The sequence below is a fragment of the Mastacembelus armatus genome, chromosome 12, assembly GCF_900324485.2.
Source record: "Mastacembelus armatus chromosome 12, fMasArm1.2, whole genome shotgun sequence".
Lineage (NCBI taxonomy): Eukaryota > Metazoa > Chordata > Actinopteri > Synbranchiformes > Mastacembelidae > Mastacembelus > Mastacembelus armatus.
Genome location: NC_046644.1, coordinates 9,045,199 through 9,072,257, shown reverse-complemented (window position 1 = coordinate 9,072,257; position 27,059 = coordinate 9,045,199). Strand labels below are relative to the sequence as shown.

The following is a 27,059-nucleotide window of genomic DNA, read 5'->3' as shown; positions in this document are numbered from 1 at the left end:
CCTTGTGTAAGCTGTTGTTGTTTAGGTAGGTGTCAGTTCATATCTACTGTAACATGTGCTGAGTAAAAGCTGTGAGCACCTTTGTAAGAGCATCTTACATCAGTCAGTGTCTACATTTTATCCTTTCAAAACAAATGTGTTGTCTTCCACTCTCAGGTGAGTGCAAGCGTGGTGAGTACAGGTGCAACAGGGGGTGTGGTCATCTCTCCTTCTCCTTCCCCATCCTGCCTGTCAGCAGCCAGCAGCATAGACAATCTGACTGCACCTCTCAGTGACATCACGGTGGCTGGGGCCACTGGAACTGCAGATGGAGCATCTGGGTCCGACAGGAAAGAAGGAGAGAGTATGTACAAACACACAAGCCGTGTCCTCACACAGCGGTTGTTTTTGTTATGTTGTAAACAGAAGTAACAGCAACTGCTAACTTCACCGTCTCTCTGCAGCTCTACTCGACATGACCATCAACCAGTTCTTAAAGAGTCTGGGTTTGGAACACCTGCGGGACATCTTCCAGAGGGAACAGGTACGCACAGTTTTTAGTGTGTTTGGGTGCAGAAAGTGGAAAAAGATAAATGGGTAGAGAAAGACAGAAGAGGCTTCAAATTGTAGTGAAAAGTTTTAGATGTTTTTTCCTTATGTATAATTTTTGTGCTTGAAGTTCTTTCATGTCAGATTAACTATACGTCTTATCACACCTTTGTTTTATTTTATCACTTTTGCTCTATTTTCGATTTGTGATGCCAGAGAGAAAGAGACATGAGGAGAAAATGGTGGTTAATATAGATGGGGGGGGCAGTGGGGTGACAAAAAGAGGAGAAAATAAAAATAAATAGTGAAATTGAAGGCGACAGCTGATTAAAAAGCTAAGCATCAAAGTGTGGGAGCAGTAAGGACAGAATGTGTGTTACATTTATTCTCAGTCCCCCCTAAAGGGAAACAAGGCTTCATTAATATTCAGATAGAGAGCATATTTCAGAGTAGCATTAACAAGCACTCAGTGTATAACAGTCATACATGATTTCACTGACTTTTTAATGCGTTTCATTATTATAAAACCAAGTCTTTACTCATTATGTGCCCCTTTATTTTTCTTGTGCAGTTTATTTTACAGCTGTGTGCACAACACAGTACAATATTGATGTTAAACAGAAAGCACTCAAGCTATATTAGCTGTAATGATTAATAACTACCCCTCCCTGAACCGCCCACTTATCGTGGTGCAGGGGTTTGAGTGCCCGAATGATCCTAGGATATATGTTGTCGAGGGCTATAGGCCCCTGGCAGGGTCTCCCAAGGCAAACAGGTCCTAGGTGACAGACCAGACCAAGAGCAGTTCAAACACCCCTTATAAAGAGAACAGCAAGGACCGTGATGTCGCCCAGTACGGCGAAGCCGGGGCCCCACCCTGGAGCCAGGCCAGGGGTTGGGGCTCATTGGCGAGTGCCTGGTGGCTGGGTCTCCCCCCATAGGGCCCAGCCGGGCAAAGCCCCAAAGAGTGACGTGTGGCCACCCTTCTGTGGGCCCACCGCCTGCAGGAGGATCCATAAAGGGTCGGTGCTATGTGGATCGGGCAGTGGTCGTGGGGACCTCGACGACCCGATCCCTGGACGCTGAAACTGGCTCTAGGCACATGGAATGTCACCTCACTGGGGGGGAAAGGAGCCTCAGCTTGTGCGGCAGGTTGAGCGGTACCGACTAGAGATAGTCAGGTTTGCCCTCCATGCACAGCCTGGGCTCTGGAACCCAACTCCTTGAGAGGGGCTGGACTCTCTTCTATTCTGCAGTTGCTCACGGCAAGCTGGCGTGGGCTTGCACATTGCTCCCCAGCTCAGCCACCACGTGTTGGAGTTTTCCCCCCTGAATGAGAGGGTTGTTTCCCCGCGCCTTCGGGTCAGGGACAGGTCTCTCACTGTTGTTTCGGCCTATGGACTTAACCCTTTCATGCAGAAAAATGCTAATAATTTTGCAATGTTGTAAGGAATTAGTACAAGGAACTAGTAGATGTTATTTTGTCAGATAGCACATTGGCTCAAACTGGACTGATGACAAACTATTAGAAAGCTCATACAGGCTTATGCTGCTGAATGAAAACTAAGTCTCTTTACTCTATCTGAAACCAAATTCAGGAGTTTTGGATCAAAGTTTGTGCCTGAGAAAATTGCTATTGCCGTTGTTTTTGCCTCTAAAGTCCCAGCAGAGATATTTAGTGTGTGATGATGTGGACCTGCAGCAGTGATCACATCAACACAGGAAAGTAGGTAAAGGTTACTGTTTGAAAAACAGAGTTATCTCTGCCTCCAGCATGGATCTCATCTCTGCTCTCCCTGAACAAACTCACAACCTTCTCTATCATCAATTTGCATAGCAATAGGTTGATGACTGCAATCCATTAGTTGACCTTTTCTCCATGCAGCTTCTGTCTTTCTCTCATGAATATTTGTCAAAACTGTTGTCTCTGCACTGTTTTAGATCTTTCACTGCATTAATGATTTTGATGATCAATTGTAGCGTAGCCTGCTGCTACTATGAAACTGAAAATAATTTTTGTTTGAGCTGTAGCATTCTAGTTACATAGATGAAAACATTTGATTTCTAGTTTATCTGACAATATGTCAATGACAATGTCAATAGGGTAGTTACAATTGGTGTTATTTTTCTAAAAATGTACAGTATTTTAGCAGCAAACACAAGCAAGACTCAGGATTCAGAATACTTTATTAATCCCCCAAAAAAGGCACTTCATCTATACAAACCACTGTTCAAAGTAAGTAATAACCTAATGTGATTTGGTTATTGTTTTTGGGCAGATTTCACTGGATGTGTTGGCAGATATGGGTCACGAGGAGCTGAAAGAAATTGGCATCAATGCATATGGTCACAGACATAAACTCATAAAGGGCATCGAGAGGCTGCTGGGAGGACAACAAGGTCAGGAACACACACACACACATATATATATATATATATATATATATATATATATATATATATATATATATATATATATATATATATATATATATATATATATATATATATATATATATATATATATATATATATATATATATATATATATATATATACATACATACATACACACACATACACACACACACACACACACACACGCAATTTCTAATTTAAGGTGTCATCCTCTATTCTTTGCTTGACTGATGCTGTCCTGATTGACATTCAAAATCAAAATGTGCCTTTGCAGGTGCAAACCCATACCTGACATTCCATTGCTCCAGCCAGGGCACTGTCCTGATCGACCTGGCACCTGATGACAAGGAGTTCCAGTCTGTGGAGGAGGAAGTATGCACACACACTTTCACACACAAGCAGCTTTACTCAGAAAACGAATACAGACACTACACACATTTAGGTGATTTTGGTAATTTTCCCTCTCATCACCTGCACACATTTTAGGTTTTCAGCTATAATTTCAGTCAACTGGCTGAGGACACACCATGCAGTTTCTCTAAAGTGTAGCATCACTGCTCCATAAGAGTATATCTGCTCCACTGATTATATTACTTTTGTAAATGAAAGCAGCAATTGAATGAGACAGCAGACACCAGTCTGAATGTGCTTAAAATTAATAAGGACTGTCAGATAAGAGACAGAACTTTAACAGGTAATTTGAACTAAATTTTTATTGGAGAACTTGAAAGATGGCATGGTGTCTCTTAAACTGTGTTGAGAAATGTAGGTTAACGGCATTTGCCTACACCAGGGGATATTTGACCCATGTTGCTCAAGAGCCACTGACAGACTTGTTTTCCAACTAGTGCTCCATTGCCAAACTGTTGATTATCTGGATCAGGTGTATTCAGCCAGTCAGAAGGTGGAAGATACTATCTCAAATGACGGTGGGGTCTGGAAGACAAAGTGAATTGGTATCTTCCAGCTTCTGATTGACTGAACACATCTGATCCAGGTAATCAGCAGTAGGCAGGTTAGGGATGAAAAAACAAGCAGCCTACACACACACAGGAGTTTTGCTTTTAACTAACATCATTAATTTCCATTGTTAAGGGATAAACCAATCACGTCACCCACAGCACAGCAGCATTTCTTTAAACCATCCTATCATTTCTCATGTTCAGATGCAACACTTCTTTATCACTGCTGATGCCACACTTTAGCAGCTGCATTGTTTTAAATTCCCCACTGGCATCGCTGGAGTATCTAATTGTATGAGTTGCTGCTTCACTTCATCCCTGCACTAGTCGGTATTAGCCTGAAACATCAGATATACATTTTTACAGTATTAAGGAAAAAAATGACAAACTGCTGTAGTTTGAATTGTTAATCAAGGTCATCATTTGATGTCCCTTTTTCTCTGACGATGAAAACGGTCCTGAGAAGCTGACGTACATAAATGACTCATTCATTAGCATTTTCTATTTCACACATTTCCTCTTTTGAAGAGTTTCTGTGTGTCATTTTAATTATCATCTTTATGTCCTTATCAGCTACAAAGCACTATCAGAGAACACCGTGATGGAGGCAATGCAGGCGGAGTCTTCAGCCGGTACAACATCATTAAGGTGTGTACTCAAAACACAAACACAGGCACTGAGAGCAGTCTCTCTCTTCATGACCACAAATAACAAATTTGATCTTAATTTTGTGACAAAGGATTTGTCAATTTTTTCTCTGTTTCCCTTTGTTCCTCCTTTCTGCAGATTCAGAAGGTGGTGAATAAGAAGCTAAGGGAGAGATATGCACACAGACAAAAGGAAATCGCAGATGAGAATCACAACCACCACAATGAGCGCATGCTCTTTCATGGTAAGTAAATACAAATAAAAGGCAGGGTATAGCATGGAGGGCCAAGCATTAGCCATTATTTAGATACAGTGTAAGTAAAATAACCAACTCCCTGTTCATGAAATTTGAAAAATTATTTTGTAAAGGGTCACATCCTACTGATTTTCAAAAATATTCTCTACTATTCCAATTACAATCACAGCTGACATAGTATGCTCAGATTCATTTGGATTCACTTAGGTATAAGACATATCTACACCCTAAACTAAGACCTTTTGTAGTAAAAAGAGACCCTCTGAGGTCACTGGACCCGTCAGTGGCCCCGTCAGTGGCCTATCGAAATTAGACCAAATATCTGGGTATTTCTAAGTGATGATTGCTTGTCATAAGATTAGAATCTGACCATCCTGGTGGCAGGTTTTCCTCTTCGTTTGGCTTTGATAACTTTTCCTGCAGCTTCTGTCACTTCCTTTTACATGACAAGTTAAATACAGCTTGGTTTTCTGCTTCCGGGTTCAACCATGCGTATGCTCTGAGATGAACTCTGCTTTGTACTGCAGCATTTTCATTCTTGCAGACTGACTGTAAGCTTGAATGAATCTCATTCATCTTTCAGGTCCCCTTTCAGCCACAAGGCTCAGTAAGAACACAACCCTCAGCACTGCAGTCGAGTTCTGCTTCTTTAAAACTTTAAGCAGTGTAGAGTAGAAAATCCCAGGGAGTTGTCTGGTTTCTATGATGCCTGAAACAGTGTATCTGGCAACAACATCCTGCTATGTTCAAAGTCTCTTAGATCATAGATTTCCCAGGATAACACTTAGTCAAACAGTATCTGAATCTCCCTACCCTGTCTGCATCCTTCATAGCTTTATGCTTTGTGATTCACAGCCTGAAGAACTGAGCTGTTTGGAAAGTTTATTAAAAGGGAGATGTACCCGTTGCAGCAGAGCAGACGGTGAATGTAAACATCACATCAGAGGTGCAATATATTTATCCTTTTTTTTCCCTCCTGCCAGGACAGTCAGAAAAGGATGATGACACAATAAATGCCCCCTCAGTGGTGGATTGCAAGCACACTCTTGCATGCTTTAACAGTGGAATGCAACTCTCACCTTGTAAAATTTCTCCTGCTAGGTTCTCCCTTCATCAATGCCATCATCCATAAGGGCTTTGATGAGCGGCATGCCTACATCGGTGGCATGTTTGGCGCTGGCATCTATTTTGCTGAGAACTCCTCCAAAAGCAACCAGTATGTGTATGGGATAGGTGGAGGCACAGGATGTCCCACCCACAAAGACCGCTCCTGCTATGTGTGCCACAGGTGAGAAATTTCACGTGTAGATAACCTTTTCTTCCAGTTTCGCACTAACTCCTTTTTTTCGTCCATGGTAGACTTGTCATAACAGGACACATCTAAAGCACATAAACAAATTGGTTAACAATGGCTCAGTTCAATGTGTAAGCTAGTATGCACAATACTAGCACCTTGAACTACCTCACTTAAATTGACTGCTAGAATTTTTAATGTTATCAATAGATGAACCAGGTCTGTGCAGCAATCAGTTCAGTTCAGCTTTTAAAAAAAAAAAAAAAAAAAAAAATACAATGACAAATGCAAATGCATTTTCCAATTTAAGGTGCTCTTTAAAGAGAAAAACATTCTTCAGGCTGTCCTACATAGAGCAAGCTGTTGGTAAGTAAGGGTATTTATTTAATTGGGCCTCAAAATAAAGCCTGACAAACAGTTTTGACCTCACAGGGTCTTCACCAGGACAAAAACAGATATTTCCTGGTATTTCCTTTGGCTGGTACCATGAAGTGATGTAATTACCAACACATCAACATGAAACATTTTCCATTATATCAAACCAGTTTGAAATATCATTATAAAACAAAGGCACTTGAAAACCAATTTGGCATTAATAAAATGGAGAAACATGACCTACGTGATGAGGTTGTCATAATGTACTAGTCTGTTTTATTCATGCAGGCCTAGATATATCAGAGCATCAAATTTACACTAAGTTGTTTTTTGCATAGTTTTCTAAGGTGATCACCCTTTAATAGTTTGTTCAATAGCTTCTGTTCCCCCTACCCTCAGTAAACTATCACTGCATGACTAATATTCAGCAAAATAATATGCATTAGTCTGTTTTTTAATCTAGTAGCATATTTGTGTTGACTGTTTTTTCTGATGTCTCTTAGCGCATCCAATGAAAGTAAAAAAATATTTATGATGTTGAAGGGGTGGATGATCGTCATCATTTCCATGGTACCATCTATAGGAAATACTACTGCAAACAATCTGTTTTAATGTTTTCTTCCTGATGAAGACCCTGTGAGGATTAAACTGGTCAGCCTGATTAAATATATGCTTTTAACATACTCCTTTCTCTATTTAAGACTATAGCTGTTTAACTGCAACATTTTCCATTTGGAAAATGCCACATTTTCATTTTCAAATTGCATATGTAAATTAGGAGTTTTAGCCTGAAGAGTAGCAGCCTGCTGATTGTTCTGGCAACAGTCTCCGGGATTGAATCTGACCATAGCAATATTCAAATCGCACTGTAGTGCTGTCTGACTCAGTGAGGGCTACTGCCTGCTACCTACCTGAATACAGCTATTTCTCCTTACAAACACTGATAAAACCATACCAGCTAGTACAGCTAATGTTAGTGATTCACTATACCACATATTACAGTTACATCACTGTATATACAGTCACTTGTAACAGTACTGTAGCTATTTGTTGCAGTATTAACTGTCTGTAGTTAGTGCAATACATAATTGAAGTAAACAGTTTTTATGACGACTGACTGTTTCTGGGGTCGTAGCTTTGAAAACACTTGCTAACATTACACAGTGGTGGTCACATATAACACATACAAGGTGAATGTTGTCTAATTTTGGACTAACTTCTGTGATTAAGCATCCACTGATTCTGCTGGCTGTTAGATGCATAAAACTGTTAACACTTAACACTGCAGTAATTTGTACCAGCTATTTGTAAAATGTTATTTATATTAAATGAAGTATTCTGAAATTCTTATGTCAGAATGTGGCAGCTATCTACAGTCTTTCTACTACAATTGGCTATAATGTTATATTTTCATAAAAATCACGTCAGAATGTGTATCGTCATTTTTAAGAAAATATAACATAATCCAAGTATTTTTTTTTTATCATCTGTACTTAGGCAGCTAGCAGGCACAAGCCCTCACAAAGTCAGGGTGGTTACAGTGTAATTTCTTAATGGAAAATATGACATTTGGACAGTTGAAAATGTTAATTCTTCTTGTAAATTCTCCCTTGGATATCAAAAATTGAAATGGTGTCCTTTTCAGTGGACAGTCAAAAACACAAAGTTGTCAAAAAGTGAAGGGGTCTTACCTTTGATGGCACTTGCCTTTGTGTTTGCCTGCAGGCAGATGCTGTTTTGCAGAGTTACACTGGGTAAGTCGTTTCTTCAGTTCAGTGCGATGAAAATGGCCCATGCTCCCCCTGGACATCACTCTGTTATAGGACGACCCAGTGTCAATGGACTGGCATACGCAGAATATGTCATTTACAGAGGAGAGCAGGTCATTACACACACACACACACTTTTTTATCACTAGAAACTTGTTCATCTTTGTAAAGAAACTTTTATATTGTAGGAAATTTCATTATCAGTGTGTGGATTACTTTGAACAACAAGCTTTACTTATTCTATTAATCATCATAATTGTTCATTCTCTCTTATGGTAATTCACTTGTGATTTCAGCACTAGAACTGTCTAACATTTTGTTTCACAGGCTTACCCAGAGTACTTGATCACCTACCAGATTGTGAAGCCAGAGAGTCTGTCCACACCTGCTGCCACGGCTGAGCAGAAGTCCTAAAACAGACGTAGAGCTGAATCAGGCCAGACTGCAATGGACCACAGCCATTTCTTGTGAAGAGGAGTACCGAACATAGAAAGATTTTCTCACCTCACACCCAAAATGAACATCTCCTGAGATGAACTTGAGGTGGTGCATCGACCAAACAGGCGTCAGATGACCCTCGGAAACAGATATGGACCTGTCTGCACAGACGAAGAAAGGGGGAATTAGGAGGCAGTGACAGAGTTTTGCCATATGATACCTGCACAGCTCTAAGAAGCAGTCAGTCCACATCTTTAATTAATTGGTTCTAATTTTACAGGAAAAGCGCAATTTGCTTTGATCAGTATTTGTGGAAACCAGTAAACTCATGTTTAAACTTGCTGGCTGCTGGCTTGATCCTAAAGACATTTAAAAAGAAAAGTGGAACAGAATACAGTTTGAAGGAAAAGAAACATCTGATTTTGCACCTTTGCACTGGTCATGTATTTTCACCTGTTTTTAATGTGTTGTTTTGATATTCTTGATACCTCTTTCACCATTTTATGTTTCAGTGTGGCACATTTTCACCAATGAAACTCATCAATAAGACAGTTCTGTGTTACCCACATTTTTTCTGCTAGAAACAACGAAGAAATGTGGGTAGAGGAAACTAAGATATTACTGTAGGCCAACAACCTGATGCCAGAAAGCAGCAGACAGACCATAATGACTGCTGCTACAGTGCAGGCTTCAGATTTTCCACCATAGTTCTTCCAGAATCATCTTCTACAGCCACCAGTCAGACCAAACCAGTTCATGCCTGAGAGCAGCACCTACCAGAAAACACACACTGAAAACACTGATACATTTTTGAAAGAGGTTTTTACCTTTACTTGGCAGAGCAGTGTAGCAGCTAGCTGAGTGTAATAACCTAACACACCAAACAACACGCCCTAAAACATACTGTTCCCTGAGTCTTAAACTCCTTTAAATGGAAAGTTATTTCTATCTGTCAACAAGTAACATGTAAAAATTGACCTTGTACATTACATTATTAAAGCATCTGCATCTTTGAAACCTTCGGCATTGGCTCTGATAGTCAAATACAAGGGTTGTTTCAGCCCAGCTCATTAAAACAGTCCAAACTGATTCTTACCAAAAAAATAAATATATATATATATATATATATATGCCTTAATTAGTTCTACAAGTCCTACAAAGCTGCACTTGTTAACTCAAACAACTACCACTACTACTACAACACTGGGGACAGATAAACTAAAAGTGCTATATTCTGAGTCCTGTTTTCCTGCTAACAATCATTACAAGATATAATTTGGGGACAAATGATTTTTTTTTTTTTTTAAGAGGTCTGACTGGTGGAAAATAGTGGAGAACCTCTGTGAAGTGTGAAACTAAACTGATTTATCCTAATCTGGGTTAGTGCAATTTAATATTCACACCTCTCTCTGCCACACCTGTCTCTCTTATCTACAGGTACATCTTTTCATTTTGTGTTTGTCTCAGATGGAGCCACATTTAATCACAGGTTGTTTACATGAAACTGCTGCCTTCTTGCCCCTTCTCCTCTATACCTGTAACTATTGATGCCCCCTTGTGGCCAAACAGGAATTGCTGGCTTGCAGTAAGACTACAGGAGTGCTTATAATGCTTACTGTATCAGAAGGACATTTATGTAGTTATATGTTCTTCCCCCTATCTATTTATTTGTTTTTTTGTTTTTCTGAGGCATACTGTATTTTTGTTTTCCTCCTTTCTTTTTTGGAGTCATGTTTATTCTGCTGAGTTTACACTCCTCAAATATTAAGCAAATGTGAAACGTGAGCCTCGTCACTGTATCTTAGCGAGCCATACATCAGTCTGATCACAGGCTGCAAAAAATTATTTATACTGTATAACCAGAAATCTGCAGGTTGGCTGAGATCCAGGACAATAGATATGTTGTACATATAGATGAATTATCACATATCTTACAACATGTACTACAAAACTAACAAAGCAAACTCCTCACACTATATGTACTGTACTGAACAGATTTTTTTTTAACTTTATTATGTAGACCACATGGGACCACACGTGAGTTTTACTTCTGTCATGCACATCAGGTTAAGGAGTGCTGAAGGTCTTGAGATTATATTAAATGGAAAAGAAAAATGGCCTTAAAAGTTTTTGAAAGTCAAACATTGCCTTGGATTTACTGTTTATCCTTTATCTAAAAGGATAAAACTCATATCGGGCAGCAGCAAAAGCTTGTCAGAAGACAAGCTATACATGCTCTGTTTTAATTCCAACATAAAATACATGTCAGACTTTCTTTTATCTGTATTTTGTTAGCATTACGCTGTCTGCCAGTCAAACTCAGATGTCAGCTAATTTGCACTTTAAGGGGAAAGTGAACATGACATTGGTCTGAGCCAGGTCCAAACAAACTTTAAATCCTTGTCAGAGTGTGGACTGAGTGTAAAGACCTCGTTTCAAAGAAAGTTAACTGTCAGTGCACCCTGAGACTACGAAACTAACCCTTTTTGTCAGACTGTTCTTCAGCTCTCAGTTTCCCTCCAGTTACACAGCCCTCACATTTAATAGCAATATTTTCAGAAATGACAACAGAAATTATTTGTGTAGCTGCTTATTCGATAACTGAAAGTTACTATTATTCATTGTAGGGAAATAAAAAGGCTGTGAATTAAAACTGAAAAATTAAATTAAGTACATGGAAGAACAACTGAGAAAAAGTAATAAGCTTGAAATTAAATTGTAATGGCGAGAAGTTGGCAAATCAAAGCACTGCAGCCCTGGCACATGTTGAACACATTATATGACCCTGTGTAAAGTATGTTTTCCAAGACGTCTGCCATTTTACAAAGTGCCCAGATTTCAATTTTGAAGCTCAGCTAAGAGTTTGAATGACAGACAACGTAAGTTTGCAGTCAGTGTTTTGGAAAACTGCAGGAATACAAACACATCCCTGATCAGTGTCCACACTACAACAGTGGCTTCAGATGGCTGTTTTCTTTGTAAACAGAGCAGGTAGAGTTATGTTGTGACCTCACTAAGGTCAGCAGAGAGCTCTGGGCTTTGTTTTAATACCTGTAAATAATCCTAACTCCAAATGGGCCTTTTGATGGGTCTTTCATGGATGATTTTGAGTTTCTTTCAAAGACTTTTTTTATGTGATAAATATTTGAATTGTGTTTTAGGTGGTCTGTCTCTACCTGTCGCAAGAGCCAGTCAGTCACCTTGTAAATAGTTTTGGAAAGTGTGACAATCCTTGTCTCACATTCTGATCTGCCTTTTACCAAATGTCACCAATACAACTGACACTTTTCCTCATCACATGTTCGACTTTCTGTTGTACAGACAATGTACAGAGCTGCTGACCAGCTAACACATGGAGCAGACAGAAATCCTTAATAAAAGGTTAACAAAGTGGCTTTGCTTTTCCTTCACTGAAGACTACGGTTTATTATGCACTTTTTAGTTAGTGTTGCCTCTGTATTATTTTTGCATTACACTCATGGAGGTAAGTTACTGATGCACACAAACACATCCAATTAAATTACCTATAGGCTGTAGTTTTAAGATACTGAATTTACTAAAAAGTATTTCTGGCTATAATCGGGGGGGGGGGGCAAACAATGCCAGATGTTTTGAAAATATCATCTTCAATGTTGAAACATACTAAATACATTTACAAAATACTGTATTTAAGTATACATTTAAAAGGTAAAGGAAACACTGGAGGACATGTGAACTGTTTTTCTTACTTTAAAACTAATAACATACAAATGTGAAATATGGAGATATGATCTGTCTATAAAGGACTTATAGCAGAAAAAACAAGGGGACTGAAAAACTGCAGTCTATTAGCATTAACAAGCTAAATGATGAGAGCGATTGAGATTTCAGCAGAAACAGTAAACAACACACAGGCCTACCATTTCTTCAATTTCTCAGCTTAAAAAGGTTTTCAGGACTGTCAATAAGTAATGTTACCTATGACAAAAAGCAAAGCTATGCCTATATACAGACACTCACACTATGCAGACTCACAGCAGAGCCCTAATCTCAGCTATAACAAGTATCCACACAGCAACTGTCTCAAAGGGACATTAACCTGATTGGTGATACAGGTTTGCTGTGTCTGCAGGGGGACCAATGCCAAATCCAACACTAGTTCAGTGTTTATCAGAACTAGTCGGACATTTAACTTGTACTAGTAAAACAAAAACACTTACTACTCACTTTCTCAGCAACTAGTGGTGCTTTTGTCCAACTAGTTCCAAGAAAAGTCAGATTTTTGATGTGCTAGTGGACCTCCAAACAACACTACTAAGGCTGAAGTCTTACTAGTTAACTAGTGTGCTGCAAAAACTGACAGGTTTACTAGTCAAACATGAGTTTGGGTGAGTAGTGCTCTGCAATTGTCTGTACTAGTTAACCAGTGAGAGCCTAAATCCTCACGAGTTAAGTAGTGATGACCAAAATACTGACTAGTTAACTATTTAAAAGCCCCTTTGGCCTCACCAGTTAACTAATGAGAATAAAAATGCTTACTAGTTACCTAGCAGGGTTAAATCTACACACTAGCTCCATTAACGACACAGGCATTTTGACATAGTTACTAGTAAGTTCCAAAATGTTCACTGATTGAACTAGTGAGAGCCAAAATAATCATTAGTTAACTAGTAGCACAAAACTAGTAGCACAAAATGCAAATGAGGGCGTGGGTTAGTGGGCACTGAGGCCTCCTGTTAGCTCTCCAATCCAAAATTAAAAACGCCAACAAGTCAGGATGAAGGATGTTATCATCATCATCATCATCGTCATCCCCACACTGGTCTGAGGAACTGCAACTACACTACATGTCACAGCTTACATCCTAAACTGGCATAAACACTGACTAGTCAAACTAGTTAAGACCTGTTAGTTCTTACTACTTGTACCAAAACAACACCAGACCAGCATTAGCATTCGGCTACTCACCGCATGTGACGCTGAAGTTAGTTCTCCTGTGTCTTCATGAAGGCGAATATTAAATATCCTATTTGTGTCTTCATACCGCTGTGTCCACCGACAAAAACACTAGAAAACCTCCCGATAACGTCACAATTCACCGAAATTATCGCTTCTCTATTTACATTTCGCCACACTGGCAGCAGCGTCCGCATCTGAATCGGTCCCAGTTTGGCGTTTAATCAACAAATATTCACTTCACCTGTTTCCTCTCCCACCACACTGCCCGGTAGAGGGCGCTGCTTGACCCAGTTCTTTAGAAATAGACTATTATTGGAGCTAACGTGTCGTTTTACACACACACACACACACACACACACACACACACACACACACACACACACACACACACACACACACACACACACACACACAGAGCATCATTTTCACCACATGCTGTACTAAGTCATACATTTCACCATATATTATTGTAAGGCATCCTTTTCATGGCATACTACAGAAATATTTTATAATTACATCCTATTAAAAGACAATTTTCACCACAAAACTTTAAAAAGTAAGAAAACTGTAAAAACACAAGTATTTGGTTAAGGCAGGAAACAGACACTGGTAATTGTTTTTTTTATATATATTTTGGTTGCTATATTGCAGTGTTTGGGGTTGTTTCCACACTTTTTTTTAAATCACAGTGTTTGTTTTTTAGTGGTCTGATATGGCTTCACATCCATTTTTCTGTGCCTTTTGTTGTTGTTTGTATGGAGAGGTTAACAGCCTTTCACAGTCTCCTCTAGGACCTTCTCACCACTCAGGTCCCTGAACTTGTGCAGAACGAGCAGAACAAAAGGTTGGACCTGAAAGTAAAGAGGGGGACACATATACATGAGTAGACAGGAAATACCAAAATAAAAGCATGCGTGTGACAAGTAATGCATAACTTTCATGACATGACATTGGGCATAATTTAATAATTTTAGCAATAAATTGTATTGGTTGAAGCAAATCTGGTGTAAAATGTATAAAAAATAAAGGTTTCTTTATCATGGTCTGTTTGGTAGTTTTAGTTAATGAGAAAGAATCTGACATTTATTCAATGATAAATACTTCCTCAGCTAATACCATGAGAAGTGGAAGAATTATTTAACAAATATAAATACTGTAAAATCTGTTTTCATGTATCTGTTGGATCTTTGCTCATATTTTTTTAGTTGAAACAGGACAATTACATGTTCTCACCACTAGAAGGTGCTCAAACCTCACACTTGCTTTCTGTGGCAAAAATAACAGCATTTTCTTAACACAGAATGCAGTTCTGTATATTTTTATGGCACAGATTTGTTTTCTTTAAAACACTTTTATATATAGATCTATATACAATATTCACCTATTATCTTCCTAAACCATTGTATCTAGATCTGTTCTTGATCTGTCAAGAAATCAAAGATCAGAAAGGTAAAGGCATTAACAACCACAGTGATGTTGCATCACATTGTACTGGTGTTGCTGTTATCCTCTTGACCATATTGGACATTCTGCAGTTTGTCTTTGACCTCTGACCAGCCAGGGGGGTTATTTATTTACTTGTATAGTAAAATAAAATTAATTGATTGGAAACTGGTTTGGCTCACCAGAAAAGGAACTATGGTCGAAAACTTCCTTCTCCTTGTTTTTACACTATTATATCATCCATCTGTGATTAGATGAGTCATTCTCTGAGGTTTTTGCTGCACTCCCACTTCTGTGCATGATTTCCTAAATTCCTATAATTCCATTTATCAAGTGAAATTATGGTGATGAAATTATACTATATATATATATATAATTATATATATATATACATACAGGTTATTTGCTGTCTTAAATTTCATATGACGATAGTTTGTTTTCAGTCTTCATGTGTCTTCATGCTGTATATCTATTCACTTTCTCACACACACACACACACACACACACACACACACACACACACACACCATCATACAAAGAGAACACATACTCTTTAATAAAGAACATTATTTATTCAACAGTGGATCTTCAGTAATAAATAAATGCACGGATCATTCATTCCACAATAAAACTGAGGGAAAGTTGTTTTTTATAATATATAAATGTCCAAGTGGAGATTGATATTGCCATTATGGGCAAACAGCATTGACCAGACAGAGACAGATGGATGAACACAGAGAGGCAGGCAGGCTGACCACACGGAAGTGTACAAAGTATTGCGTTTTTGCCCTCTCTTTTTTCTTTCTCTCTCTCTCTCTCTCTCTCTCTCTCACCTACATGGACAAAATGTCTAGTCAGTCCAGCATCACCATGATGTGCAAATCAATCATAAATTATAAATACAGTATTGCATCACTTCAAAGTGCTACAGAGATAGGTGCCAACAAGCTTCAAAAACAGAAAAAGGTTCATTTTCTTTGATATATGTGTGTGTATTTGTATATGCCAGTGTGTCTTGTGTGTACATCACGACTTGGGTAAAAAAAAAGCAACTGTGGTTGGACTTTGTGCCTTTGGATCTCTAGCACAGAGTGTTGAGCTTAGCAGAAAGAGAGAGACTAAAAACACTGTCTCTCACCTTCTTATGTTATGAAGATTTGACATGGTAAGTGTAACATCCTAAAAAGCCACTGCGTTCCTTATTTTCTCGAATAGGTTTTAAGTGCAGTGCGTGACTTTAACGTGTAGTGACCACTTCAAAAACAGCTGTGTGTACAGATACCAAATGAACGATAACTTATTATTGTTATTGGATTATGGCCTCAAAAATCATTTTTTGTTTCATTAGAAACAACACTGTTTGAGGAGTAAAGTATAAAAGTATCCACATTTGAATTCCCTAAAAATCTAGTATGGTAGGTTGAGCTGGAACAGATAGTACTGAAGTCCAATTTGGTCAAAATAGAAATGTCACAGTATTCTTTTTAGATGATTAGGGATCAAAAATGGTTGCAGGATTACTTTTGAAATGCATTTAAGGTAACCTGAATTCTTCAACTTTAACCAATCATCACTATTTTACTTGAAAATATAAATGTCCATTCATGTTTTAGGAAGTTTGCATGTCTATATTCAAACGCTGCTTTCAAAATCTAAGGTTTTTGGAAAATTTGTTTCACAGGACAAATTCACCATCTACTGTGGTCTAATATGGACTTACACCTACGCATGTACAATATGTGTGTGTGTTGTGTTGATCAGTGAAGGTGTGAGGAAAAAGATGAAGAGAAAAGCTTTTTGACATTGAGAGTTTGTACTCCATTGCTGAGATACTGAGATTTTTTTTTTTTTTTTTACTAGCATTCACCAACCTGCTTTTCAGGAGCTAAGAAAAAAGTATTATTCCACTGGTAACCCCAGGGTTACTTACTAAAGTCATGGAATACACCTTTATGAAGAAGGCACAAACACCATTCATTGGGGGTGAGGAACAACTAAACTACTAACTTCCAAAGTATCCAGTAAGAGCCAGTATTTTGTGCACTATGAAACTAAACCTGCAGAAGAAACTGAAACCAGTGTCTTAAGCATAATGTATGTTTTGGAAAATGGCGACCAACAGTGGAGAATATATTATTTTCAATAAGTTAAGACATACAAAGCTACCAGCATGGTCCTTTAAGTGGCTGTCTGCCAGGACCACTGTGCAATAAAATTAGCCATCTGGCCTAAAAGGAAAATCCAGTAACTGACAATGGAAATGTCACAGAAGCAACACATTCTTTTTCTTCTAGCTTTTTTCAGCCCTTTCATCCAACAACTTTTCTGTTATGTAGAAGAAGAGGTTCCTAAGTGTGTGTCACAAGCCTATTGGGAGGGGTGGATTGAGTCAATTTGCAAAGGTGCTGGCCTTTATTTGGCATCTTATTTATTTAGCCTCTTCAGTGAAGAGTGGAGGAGCAGAGGAGAGGGGGTGGACAGGCTGAAGATGAGAGACAGAGATGAGAAGAGGAGGAGGAGGTGAGGAGGGAAGGAGGTGAGGAACATAAAAGGATGAAAAGGAGATGAGAGGAGAGGAGAGGAAGGTGTGTGTGTGTGTGTGGGGGGGGCAGAGACAGAGAGAGGAAGAGGACGTATGAAAGACAGGAAGCTCCGGACGGATCGCCGGCAAAGCACCTGTCACTGAAGAGGCTCCTGCTTTCTATCACCGTCTCCTCCCCTCTTTTTTTCCATCCATCTCTTTTGTCAGGCAACAGGAGGGACACCCAAAGGAGAAAGAGCGAGTGCTTAAAATTCCTCTTTCCTTCCTGTGTCCATCTCCTCTCCTAAAAACCTGTTGTATCCATAGCAACAAACCCTGTCTTCATACTGCACTTATTCAGTTGGTAGTCATGAATGTGTGTGTGTGCATGTGTGTGTGTGAGGCAGAGAGAGAGAGAGAGAAAAGAAGAGAGTTTGCTGCGCCTCGTGCCTCTCTGTGTCAGTGTTTGTGTGTCAGTGTGCCTCTGTGCATGTGGTTTGTGTGTATGTTCAGTCCAACACTCCATCCAAAGTTGTTTTCTGAAAAGTTTTAAAAGCCAGTTCATTTTTGGTCAGTCTGGACAAATTTTGTCTTAAAATGGAAGGAGCGTTGGCTGGTGTCCGAACTTGAGGAACATTTTTTTTTTCCTTTTCTTTTTTTTTTTTTTTTTTTTTTTTTTTCGAGTCTGAGTTTTGAATCAGGCACCGTGACGCTTCTCACCTCCACGCCCTGGAAGCATGTACATATTGCAGCGGTCAGTGAGACTGACAGCTCTTCAGGCCAACACCAGCCCAGTCTGTGCTCAATTACTCTGTTGGGGGAAGGCTGTGATTGGCTGTCCATCAGCAGCCAGGTGAGGTTGTGATCGGGCTGTGGTGTAGGTAGGCAGGGTTCACCACAGAGACTGGGAAGTTGAAGATGAACGGAGAGGTGGGCGTAGCTGTCGTCGAGGTGGTGGTTGTTGACGGCTTGGGTCCGAGCAGTGGGCTCGCCGTGGCGGCTGCTTCAGCGGCACAAGAGGTGGCGAGGAGCTGCGACTCGAACTGCAGCAGCTGCCCCATGAAGCTGAAGTTGGGAGAGATGATGCTGCGGCGCCGGCGCACAAACTCAAAGGCTTCATCCAGACGTACCCGCTTCCTCTTCATCAGGTAGGCCAGGCAGATGGTGGCCGAGCGGGAGATGCCTGCTTGACAGTGGACAAGCACTCGCCCACTGGAGTCCCGAATTGAATCTGAAAAGAAAAGGGAGTAGGGTTCAGAGATTTCCACAGAAAAATACAGCTCATTTTTTATAAGATTACTACAAATATCTGAAATATTTCAACGATCGGATGGATTCATGGTCACCAGAGGATGATGCCGACTATGGTTGTGGACACGGTCTTGCTTTTGTTTTGTTGTTGTAATTGTGCTAAAACATTTGTAGCAGTTCAATCATTTATTTTTTCATGTGATGAAGATGCCTCTGGTGGCCTAACAGCACTGAGATGACTTAAACTGTAAATCTCAATTCATACTGAATGCAAAGACAGAACAAAATGAAAACAAAAAAAAAAAAAACACATTTTCATCCAACAGTACTGGTACATGCACAGTGCAAACATACACGAACAAGTACATTCAAAGAAAACTGTATATGTTTTTTTTTTTTACAGCTGCCAGGTTTTTTTAAACACAACAGATGGGCCTTTGCCTCAGACTCTTTATTTCCTCTCCTCCACACTCGCCTTCCCCTGTGTGCAGTCAAACTGTTAACTAACCTCAGAGTGAGAAAGCAGCACATTTAACTGAAACTTGCAAGTGCCAAAATTTGAGTCATCAGCCACTCTTTCACACTTCCTCCACTGTCCTATTTATGTCTCTGCCACTTTCAGTATGTTTAGATGCATGCTATTAGTTTGTTAGTGTGAATAATCAGATTTAGGTAATAGTTTGATTAAAGCATTTACTAAATTTCCATAACTGTGTCATTTTGCATTAGTTGGACAATTGTGCTTAATGTCCCTGGAGCCTGTTTTGTAGGAAATTAGAAGCACAGAATATGAGGAAGCTAATGTAGGATTATTTACATTTACATACATTATTTATTGTTTTTTCATGTTGGTGAATTTCATCAAATTTTCCTCCATGTTGCTACAGCTAAAATTACAGCTTTAAATCCAGCTCACCTTTCTGGGCAAATGAGCAGAATTACCCCAGATCGAGGAATGTTTATTGCCAATTAACAGAAGCTTGATTGCTAATAATCATCCATTTCTTTCAGCCATCTCTCGTTCCTGTGTCTCACTCTGCTTTTTCAGACATATTTTCTCTCTCTCTCTCACCCCCCCCCCAAACACACACACGCACGCCCTCACACACGCAAATTTCAGGTAACTTCACCACAGCGTCTGTTCACCCGGTAACAGTGGATGAGTCAGACTCTGGTCCCACAGCAGCTAACTATGACGCATACCAGCACCTACACACACAGACACACACAGACACACACACACTATCTTCCCACAGTATGAACATGCAAAGTAAAGGCAAATCACACTCTTGCCTATATTATACAGACAAACACACATCTGAAATTGTGATGCAGAGAAACAACTGACTGGAATGTTTTAGATTTCAAATCCAATCGTTTTTTTTTTTTTTTTTTGCTTGTTTTTTTTTTACCCCTTACTGTATAACATCATTTTGATGTGTAGTAGATTAATTTCATTAGGTTTTGGTTGTTTTTTTCTCTCTGCAAAGTCCACTGAGCTGTGATTGATAAAGGGCTACTTGGAAATAATCACTGCAAAAGATTTCCAGTGAATAAAGGTCTGATTTGTTTTCATTTGTCCGAGAGCTTTTCCATTGCAGCTCTCTGAAAGCTCTTTTAATTCTCCAACCAGAATTGATGCACTTTATATTTCTGGCTAGTTTGAGATTAATAGAAGAACAGGACCGTTTAGTTAGGATGAGCAGCGGTGAGCCACCATATCTGAAACTCAGATTATATCACAGCCCTGCCCACACTGTTTAACTGACAGGTGATTATATTTAGTTAAATATGTGCAAAAATTTGTCATAAAATGTATCTGCAATAATTTTGATAGTCCATTAATTTCAAGCAAAAATGCCAAATATTTATGGTTTGAGCTTCTCAAATGTTTGAATTTTTTAAAATAAATTTAACAGACTTTTAACGGGACATGACAGATTTTGCGCTGTTTCACAGATAAACAATTGCTAATCATTAATGAAAATTCTCATTAGCTGCAGCTAATATGTCTTTTTTATATAAGCAAGCACTGCACAAAAACATTCCCCCAGAATGAACAAAGTTACCTAAGATGAACTCTTAATATAACCTAAACATGATTTGACCTAAACAAGTTAAAGCAGAAAACATGCGGTAGCCTGGAGGAAGCTTGTATTATTTCTGGATATGCACCATGGGAATGCATTTCCTCTGTTATTGTACCACTCACATTCACACACACACACACACACACGCATGCGCGCACACGCGCGCGGACGGACACACACACACACACACACACACACACCCTCACACACACACACACAGACACAAACACACTTACACACACAAGGTCACACACTCACTCACTGACCTATAAACTCAATAGCCTCCAGGAACCAGCAGCTGATGTCTTCTTTATGATTGTCCTCCACAGGAATACATTTGTACTGGTACGCCCCCTCGAAGTGGTTGGGACAGTCAGCTGACACGTTCAGCAGGGCGGAGATTCCTATAGCATCCAAAACCTCCTTCTTCGAGGCATGGAGGGCACTTCCAAGGTAGAGGAACGGGAGGATTTCAACTGGGCCGCCCTGACAAAGGACAGATGGAAGGTTGATGATTAATTAAGTCTTCATTATTCAGGGGTGAAGAAACAGATTTACTGCTCTGAGACAGTTCATAACTCATCCAGTCATTTCATAAAGAATCATCTTCTGACACTGAGCTTAGTGAGCCATGTCAGAGAGAATTTACTTAAATGAAAAGCAGCTCACTTGATAAGATAAAGAAATGACTGTGTCAGTGCAGCAGAGGCCAGATACCAGATGACCTCAGCATATACGTGACCTTGCTGTCTTAAGTCTGTGGTACATAAAAAAGCAAATATCACCCAGTGTTTACATGCACCAATGCAATTTTGAGACAGCTTTTTTTAAAAATAATTCCTAATGTGATAGGAATAGTGATAGGATTTTTCCTCTTTCACTGGATCGTTCACTGGCGGTCTATACCGGTAGTGAAGCATATTGACTGTTTATGTCATTGCTGCTGACCACCTCGGGACTGACACAGCATCAGGAAATGATCAATACTTCTAAGAGATGTAATGTGAGGAGAAGGGGGGGGGGGGGGGGGCAAATAACATTTTACTCCATCATAAATATGCTGCAACAGGAAGCTACAGTAGTCTTTGGATTAAAATCCACCAGACACCGTGGTCGTGACCAGCAAGCATTTTTCTTAGAAAACATACAGAGGCTGAATTGTCTCCCTGCTCATGCGTTTCAGTGGGATCAAACCTAAACCACATGTGACTGCGAGTGTTGCATAAAATCTGCAGGCTCAAACAGCAGATCGCTCAACAAAAAAACAAGGCCACTCGGGTCACAGGAAGTGATGAAGAGGTGAATCAACGGTGAACATTCATAAGACAAATGACTAATTTACAAAAAAACATGTCTTCTCAGCAAAACCTGGACATGAGAAATAAGTTTACATTGCTTAGTTTGAATTCTCAGACTAGAACAGTTAATGTGGTTGAATGAATGTGGGAAAGGGAACAACGGTTGAGTTTTGTTGAGCAAGACAAATAACCTCCAGTGTTTGCACTGAGGAGCTCTCAGCGTTAGTGCGTGCAACTGAAGTCAACCTCTACATTATGAAAACAGTTCAAACATGAAATGATTAACAAGGCTTTCATACGTTTTAATTTTGATAATCTATTTATTGTAAGTATAAATAATAAACAATATCTTCTTGCTGTCCTACATTACATGAAAACCTAAGTCATTTAGTCTGACTACAGTAAATAAGCAGATTCATGACTTTTTTTGGTTTGTAATTATTTATAATTTATGATTTATTTGTGAATATGTGGCTACAGACATGCTGTTAACTGATGACCTATATCAGTTGAACAATGTTGTGTGTTAATTATATTTTTAAAATGAATCGTTACAGCTTGAAAACGTACTCTAGGTGAGGTTTGAGTTCAGGTAGGTTTTCCCTCATCTCATCTGTTTGCCCTGTTAATTCTTACCTGGTCATGGTGTGGTGTCCCACACGACGAGCAGGCAGAGTCGATACTGGACTGGCTGGTGAGGGATGGTAAGGATTTGGTCTTTAAACAAAACTCTGGGTACTCAGTGAAAAATCTGTCATATCCACCTGGAGGAAAAAAAAGAAAGACACTAGGATTAAATATGATGCATCCAAATGCAGTGCCGTGCTTTAGGAAAAAGATAGTATACTTTAAAGAAACTGTTATAAACAATGGGGGATTAATTCACTACTGAGCATCACAGGCCAGAAACGTTATAGCTTTATTTTGTTTGGGATTTTTATGCATAAAACATGCTACAGATTGTGGATTTAAGAACAAAGAAAACATGGCAGCCCCCATTAACAAACCAGCACAATCAGCTCCAGGATTTTCTCCTCCACATCGGCCGACACAGAGTCTTTTAAACCGACCTCTGACCTACTCTATCCTGTGTCTACCGCCACGGATTTGAAAACAATTTCATCATTCCTTTGTTATTTTCTTTTGTTTTGTTTTGTTTTTAGACAGCTGCTGGTTGACTGTTGATCTCTGCACCTCAGGGATCACATCAGATTAACTTGAAAATGTCATCTATATAACCTATATACATACACTCCTGTGCTTCAAGGCGTCTGCGTCATTAGGATGCACAAAAAAAAAAAAAAAAAAAAAAAAAAAAAAAAGGATGCGCCACAGCTTACAGCTTGCAGCAGCTTCTAAATATAGTCTAGTGGGTAAATCCAGTGTTGAGGTTAGATTTTAGTGTCTCCCACCAGTGATGATGAACTCAAAGCAGACTCTCATTGAAATGATCGTGTGGGTCCTGCAAGTCCCCCCAGCTTCATGTGGCTTCTACACATCCCCATTACCTCATTCATCAGCTCAAAGCCATTGGTCTGTGTGTGAATGTGTGTAGCTGTGAGCGACCGAATCCGTGTATTGCAACAAAAATAAGTCCTTTATATACACGACTATAAAAAATAGAACAGGCACAGTCAGCAGGATGTCTCTGGCTTATAGGTTAATGAGCAGCTAAAAACACAACACACAGTATCTTTATGCAGGCGGTAAGATAACGTTGATTATGTTGGTCTGTCCTTTAAAGCCACAATCTCTAGCTGAACAGAAACACTTAGCTGCACAGTTATTATTTTCACTGAACTTGTTTTTCTGACCATCCTAAAGGTTAATTTAGGATAAAAAAGCCTATGATAATATTGTTAGTAAAAAATATATATTATAATAATAGTATTGTAGGCCAGTACTTCTCTACAGGCTACAGGCTTCTCTAAAGGTTAAATTTTAAAAAAAGGAATATTTTTTATCATCATTAGTACTGTTTAACAGGAGTTACTGAATATGTAATTTGTATTATTATAATCTTTGAACATCTTTACTGTCCAATACTAATACTGAATAATAATAATAATGAACCACCGACTAATAACAGCAGCTTTACATTTAAGACTTTCAGTGGACCTACTGAGGATTAATCCAAATCGTGACTATACTGGTGCTTTCAGTGCTTTGAGTTTTATCATTATTCCAAGCTACAGCTGTCCCGTATAAAGAATAAACCTAACAATGAGGCACATGCTTACCTTTGAGCAGGTAGATGTGTGTGTCGGAGGAGTCTCTACACAGCGCGTTGAGCACCAGAGTCACGGTGCTGTCCTCTTTCACCGTTTCCGAGTCCGGCGTCCTCTCGTCGTACAGCACCACGGCGGAGTACATTCCGGAGCGGAGGCGGCTCCGGACCTCTTCGTCTCCGGCCAAGACCTGGTCCAAGCTAAGCACGGAGCCCTTGGCCCTTCGACGCACGATGGTGTTGCATCGGGCATTGACGGCGCCGCGGATGTGTCCCGCGCTGAAGGCGAGGAAGGAGCGGCAGTCCAGCAGCAGGCACTTGGCGCTGTCGTCCTTCAGGAGCCGCTTCAGCACCGTGCAGTCCATCTCACACAGCTCCTCCATCGCACGTCGTTGCGGGCTGCGTGTGTGCGCTTCACTGTCGCCAATCTCCCGTCTCTGTCTCTCTCTGTGTGGCTCCTACCGCCCTCCAAACCTGGACAAGGTGCACGGATCCTGCGGTGGATTCCCTTTGCGCTTCTCTTCTATCCGCGCATTGTAACCGCACTACTCTTTACGCACAGTCTGGCCACCTCTGTTTCTTTCTCCCTTTCACTCTAAGCGTTTCTCCTAAGGATTGTTTCTGTTTTTTTCCTTTTTTATGAATGGTTGCATCGCGTCACGGCGGAGGTGACGTCAACCGATGAGAGCCTATCACAAGGCGTCTAGTTTCCCTTCCCCTTTCCTCCTCTGTCGTTCATTCATAAAAAAGACAGCCATCAATGAAAGGAGAGGCGATGGGGATGGAGATTAGACTCCATGAGGCAGGCCGTTCAGAACTACGTTTAAATGATCTTTAGCAGGCTGGGTTAGGGTGAAATCAAGATGCTATTTAAGAAAAAACAACATGTTAATAACTGTTGACATGCCACACTAAATTTCTTTATATTTTAAACTGGCCTTCATCTAAGTCATTACAACTGGGATAGTAAATATTTTGTATATTTTTGTTTTTCTTAACTCCAAATGTACTGTATATAGTTTCACCACTGTTCTAGCTTTTTAGCTTGTGAAGAAAGACAAAACAAAAGATAGTAACTAAAGAAAAAAATCTTTTTCTATTTTCTTAGGGTTACTGTAAACCAAGTCAGAGCTATATGAATGCTTAATATTGGACTTAGATTTGTCATTGGGCCAGAAACATGACTGCCGATTAAAAAAATTTTAAAAATCCTGTTTTACTTCACCTATAGATTATTCCAAAGTCAGTGTGATGTGTTGGGCTGCAGGTGGGCGTGCTTACGTATGTGTGCACAGGAACACAAACCTGCTCGTGCATACATCTGAGTTTGCATCTGTGTGTGTGGGTGTGTAATCCTACAAGAGGAAATGTAATTTGCATCTTCTATCACACAGCCTTAGTGAGCGTGCACAGGTATTTGCATGTTGATCTCCTTTCCATGGTTACGAGAGGAAAAGAGAGCAGCATGGCAGCAGATGAGAGGAGGAAAACGCAGACACCCCTTCACGAACAGACAGGCTGTGAAATAGGCAGACACTCCAGCTGGAAAAGACAGACAAACAGACTGTAAAAACAGATCATTTTAATATTTTAGCATTCTCAGATGCATTTATTATGAATGAGTCTATGAGGGTGTGTGTGTGTGTGTGAGAGCTCAGGCATGAGCATATGGATCTGTGTTTGTGTGTTAGGCTTTTGTTCACAGGCCTTTGTGGTCACATCTGAAATACTGTATATCTAATTTATTTTTAATGACTATTCCAAGACGCAACACATGTAATTCAAGTGTGATCTGACAGCAACATTGAAATGACGCAGCAGATGATCAGAAACTGCTTATTTCCAAACAGGTGGAACTTAGTGGAAATGTCTTGTTTTCTGTCTGACATGGTAAAAAAAAAAAAAAAAAAGTATAGTTGTTTGGACTAGACTGGATTGTAATTATTTAAATGAAAATTCTTGTTCTTACATTCACTTATATGTGATATTTTTACATGTTTGTACATTATAGTACAAAGTATTTCCTATTTTTGCAGGAAAGACATTACCTGGAGATACTTGCTATGACACATTTAGATGTACTATCTGTCCTCTGCATCAAAGAGACACTACATTAGTTTAGTATTGCACTTCTATAAAGCAGGAGAACTTGGGAAGAGAAAGAAAAATGAAGATTTGTAATCATTTATGCAGCAAAGTTCCTTGTATGAGTCAAACTCCAAACAATGGATCCAATGTTTTCTATAATGTAACGTAAAAGCATCTTCACTGATATCTCGTGAGTTATTTTCTTAAATTTGACAGAGCTCCTTTGTACAACAGGCTGTGCGGCGTGACAAGTAAACTGATCTTCATGTGTAAAATAACATTTTACTGTCCGGTAAATCAAATTTAACAATAGAATTATCAACTAAGCGATGTAGAATAGTGTTGACAAATCAGGAATTTGAGTTGTTTAGTTACACTAGAGCAACTTCAGTGCTCCTTGATACAGATTCATCAAAATCTGATGGATGATGATGCTGATGGTAGAAAGCATTGTCTAATTTAGTCAAAATTTTCTCAGGTGTTCTAGGTGGAGATCCTGGGACTGTAAAGGCCAC

The 27,059-nt window shown here is 39.5% G+C and overlaps 2 protein-coding genes and 1 long non-coding RNA gene across 6 annotated transcripts in view; 1 reads left to right on the top strand and 2 right to left on the bottom strand.

The window, feature by feature from the left end:
* Nucleotides 1-9,792, top strand: part of LOC113124523 (poly [ADP-ribose] polymerase tankyrase-1-like) — a 69,833-nt gene extending 60,041 nt beyond the window's left edge. Inside the window, exons 22-30 of the mRNA XM_026297477.1 lie at nt 157-343; nt 444-523; nt 2,808-2,928; nt 3,221-3,318; nt 4,482-4,556; nt 4,695-4,800; nt 5,914-6,100; nt 8,207-8,363; nt 8,578-9,792. Coding sequence (XP_026153262.1) covers nt 157-343; nt 444-523; nt 2,808-2,928; nt 3,221-3,318; nt 4,482-4,556; nt 4,695-4,800; nt 5,914-6,100; nt 8,207-8,363; nt 8,578-8,664 — 1,098 coding nt within the window. The 3' untranslated portion in view covers nt 8,665-9,792. The remainder of the gene's footprint in view (nt 1-156; nt 344-443; nt 524-2,807; nt 2,929-3,220; nt 3,319-4,481; nt 4,557-4,694; nt 4,801-5,913; nt 6,101-8,206; nt 8,364-8,577) is intronic.
* On the bottom strand, nt 190-13,950 carry LOC113124525 (uncharacterized). 3 transcript variants are annotated; one of them, XR_003295060.2, is made up of 7 exons: nt 13,636-13,946; nt 8,755-8,849; nt 8,605-8,660; nt 8,173-8,295; nt 5,892-6,192; nt 3,235-3,304; nt 190-316 (listed from the first exon to the last, which is right to left on the bottom strand). It is a non-coding gene; the product is annotated as an uncharacterized LOC113124525 (long non-coding RNA). The 3 variants fall into 3 exon arrangements; XR_004463185.1 differs by lacking the exon at nt 190-316 and adding an exon at nt 2,657-2,846 and having other exon boundaries at nt 8,173-8,324; nt 13,636-13,950; XR_003295059.2 differs by lacking the exon at nt 190-316 and adding an exon at nt 2,657-2,846.
* Nucleotides 13,951-15,621: 1,671 nt separating this feature from the next.
* dusp4 (dual specificity phosphatase 4) overlaps nt 15,622-27,059 on the bottom strand; it is a 69,054-nt gene continuing 57,616 nt past the window's right edge. For both annotated transcript variants that reach the window (XM_026297926.1, XM_026297925.2), the window contains exons 3-6: nt 24,470-25,998; nt 22,866-22,993; nt 21,198-21,417; nt 15,622-18,821 (exon numbers count right to left, since the gene is read on the bottom strand). In XM_026297926.1, the coding sequence (XP_026153711.1) occupies nt 18,433-18,821; nt 21,198-21,417; nt 22,866-22,993; nt 24,470-24,839 (1,107 nt within the window). In that variant the 5' untranslated portion in view covers nt 24,840-25,998 and the 3' untranslated portion in view covers nt 15,622-18,432. The remainder of the gene's footprint in view (nt 18,822-21,197; nt 21,418-22,865; nt 22,994-24,469; nt 25,999-27,059) is intronic.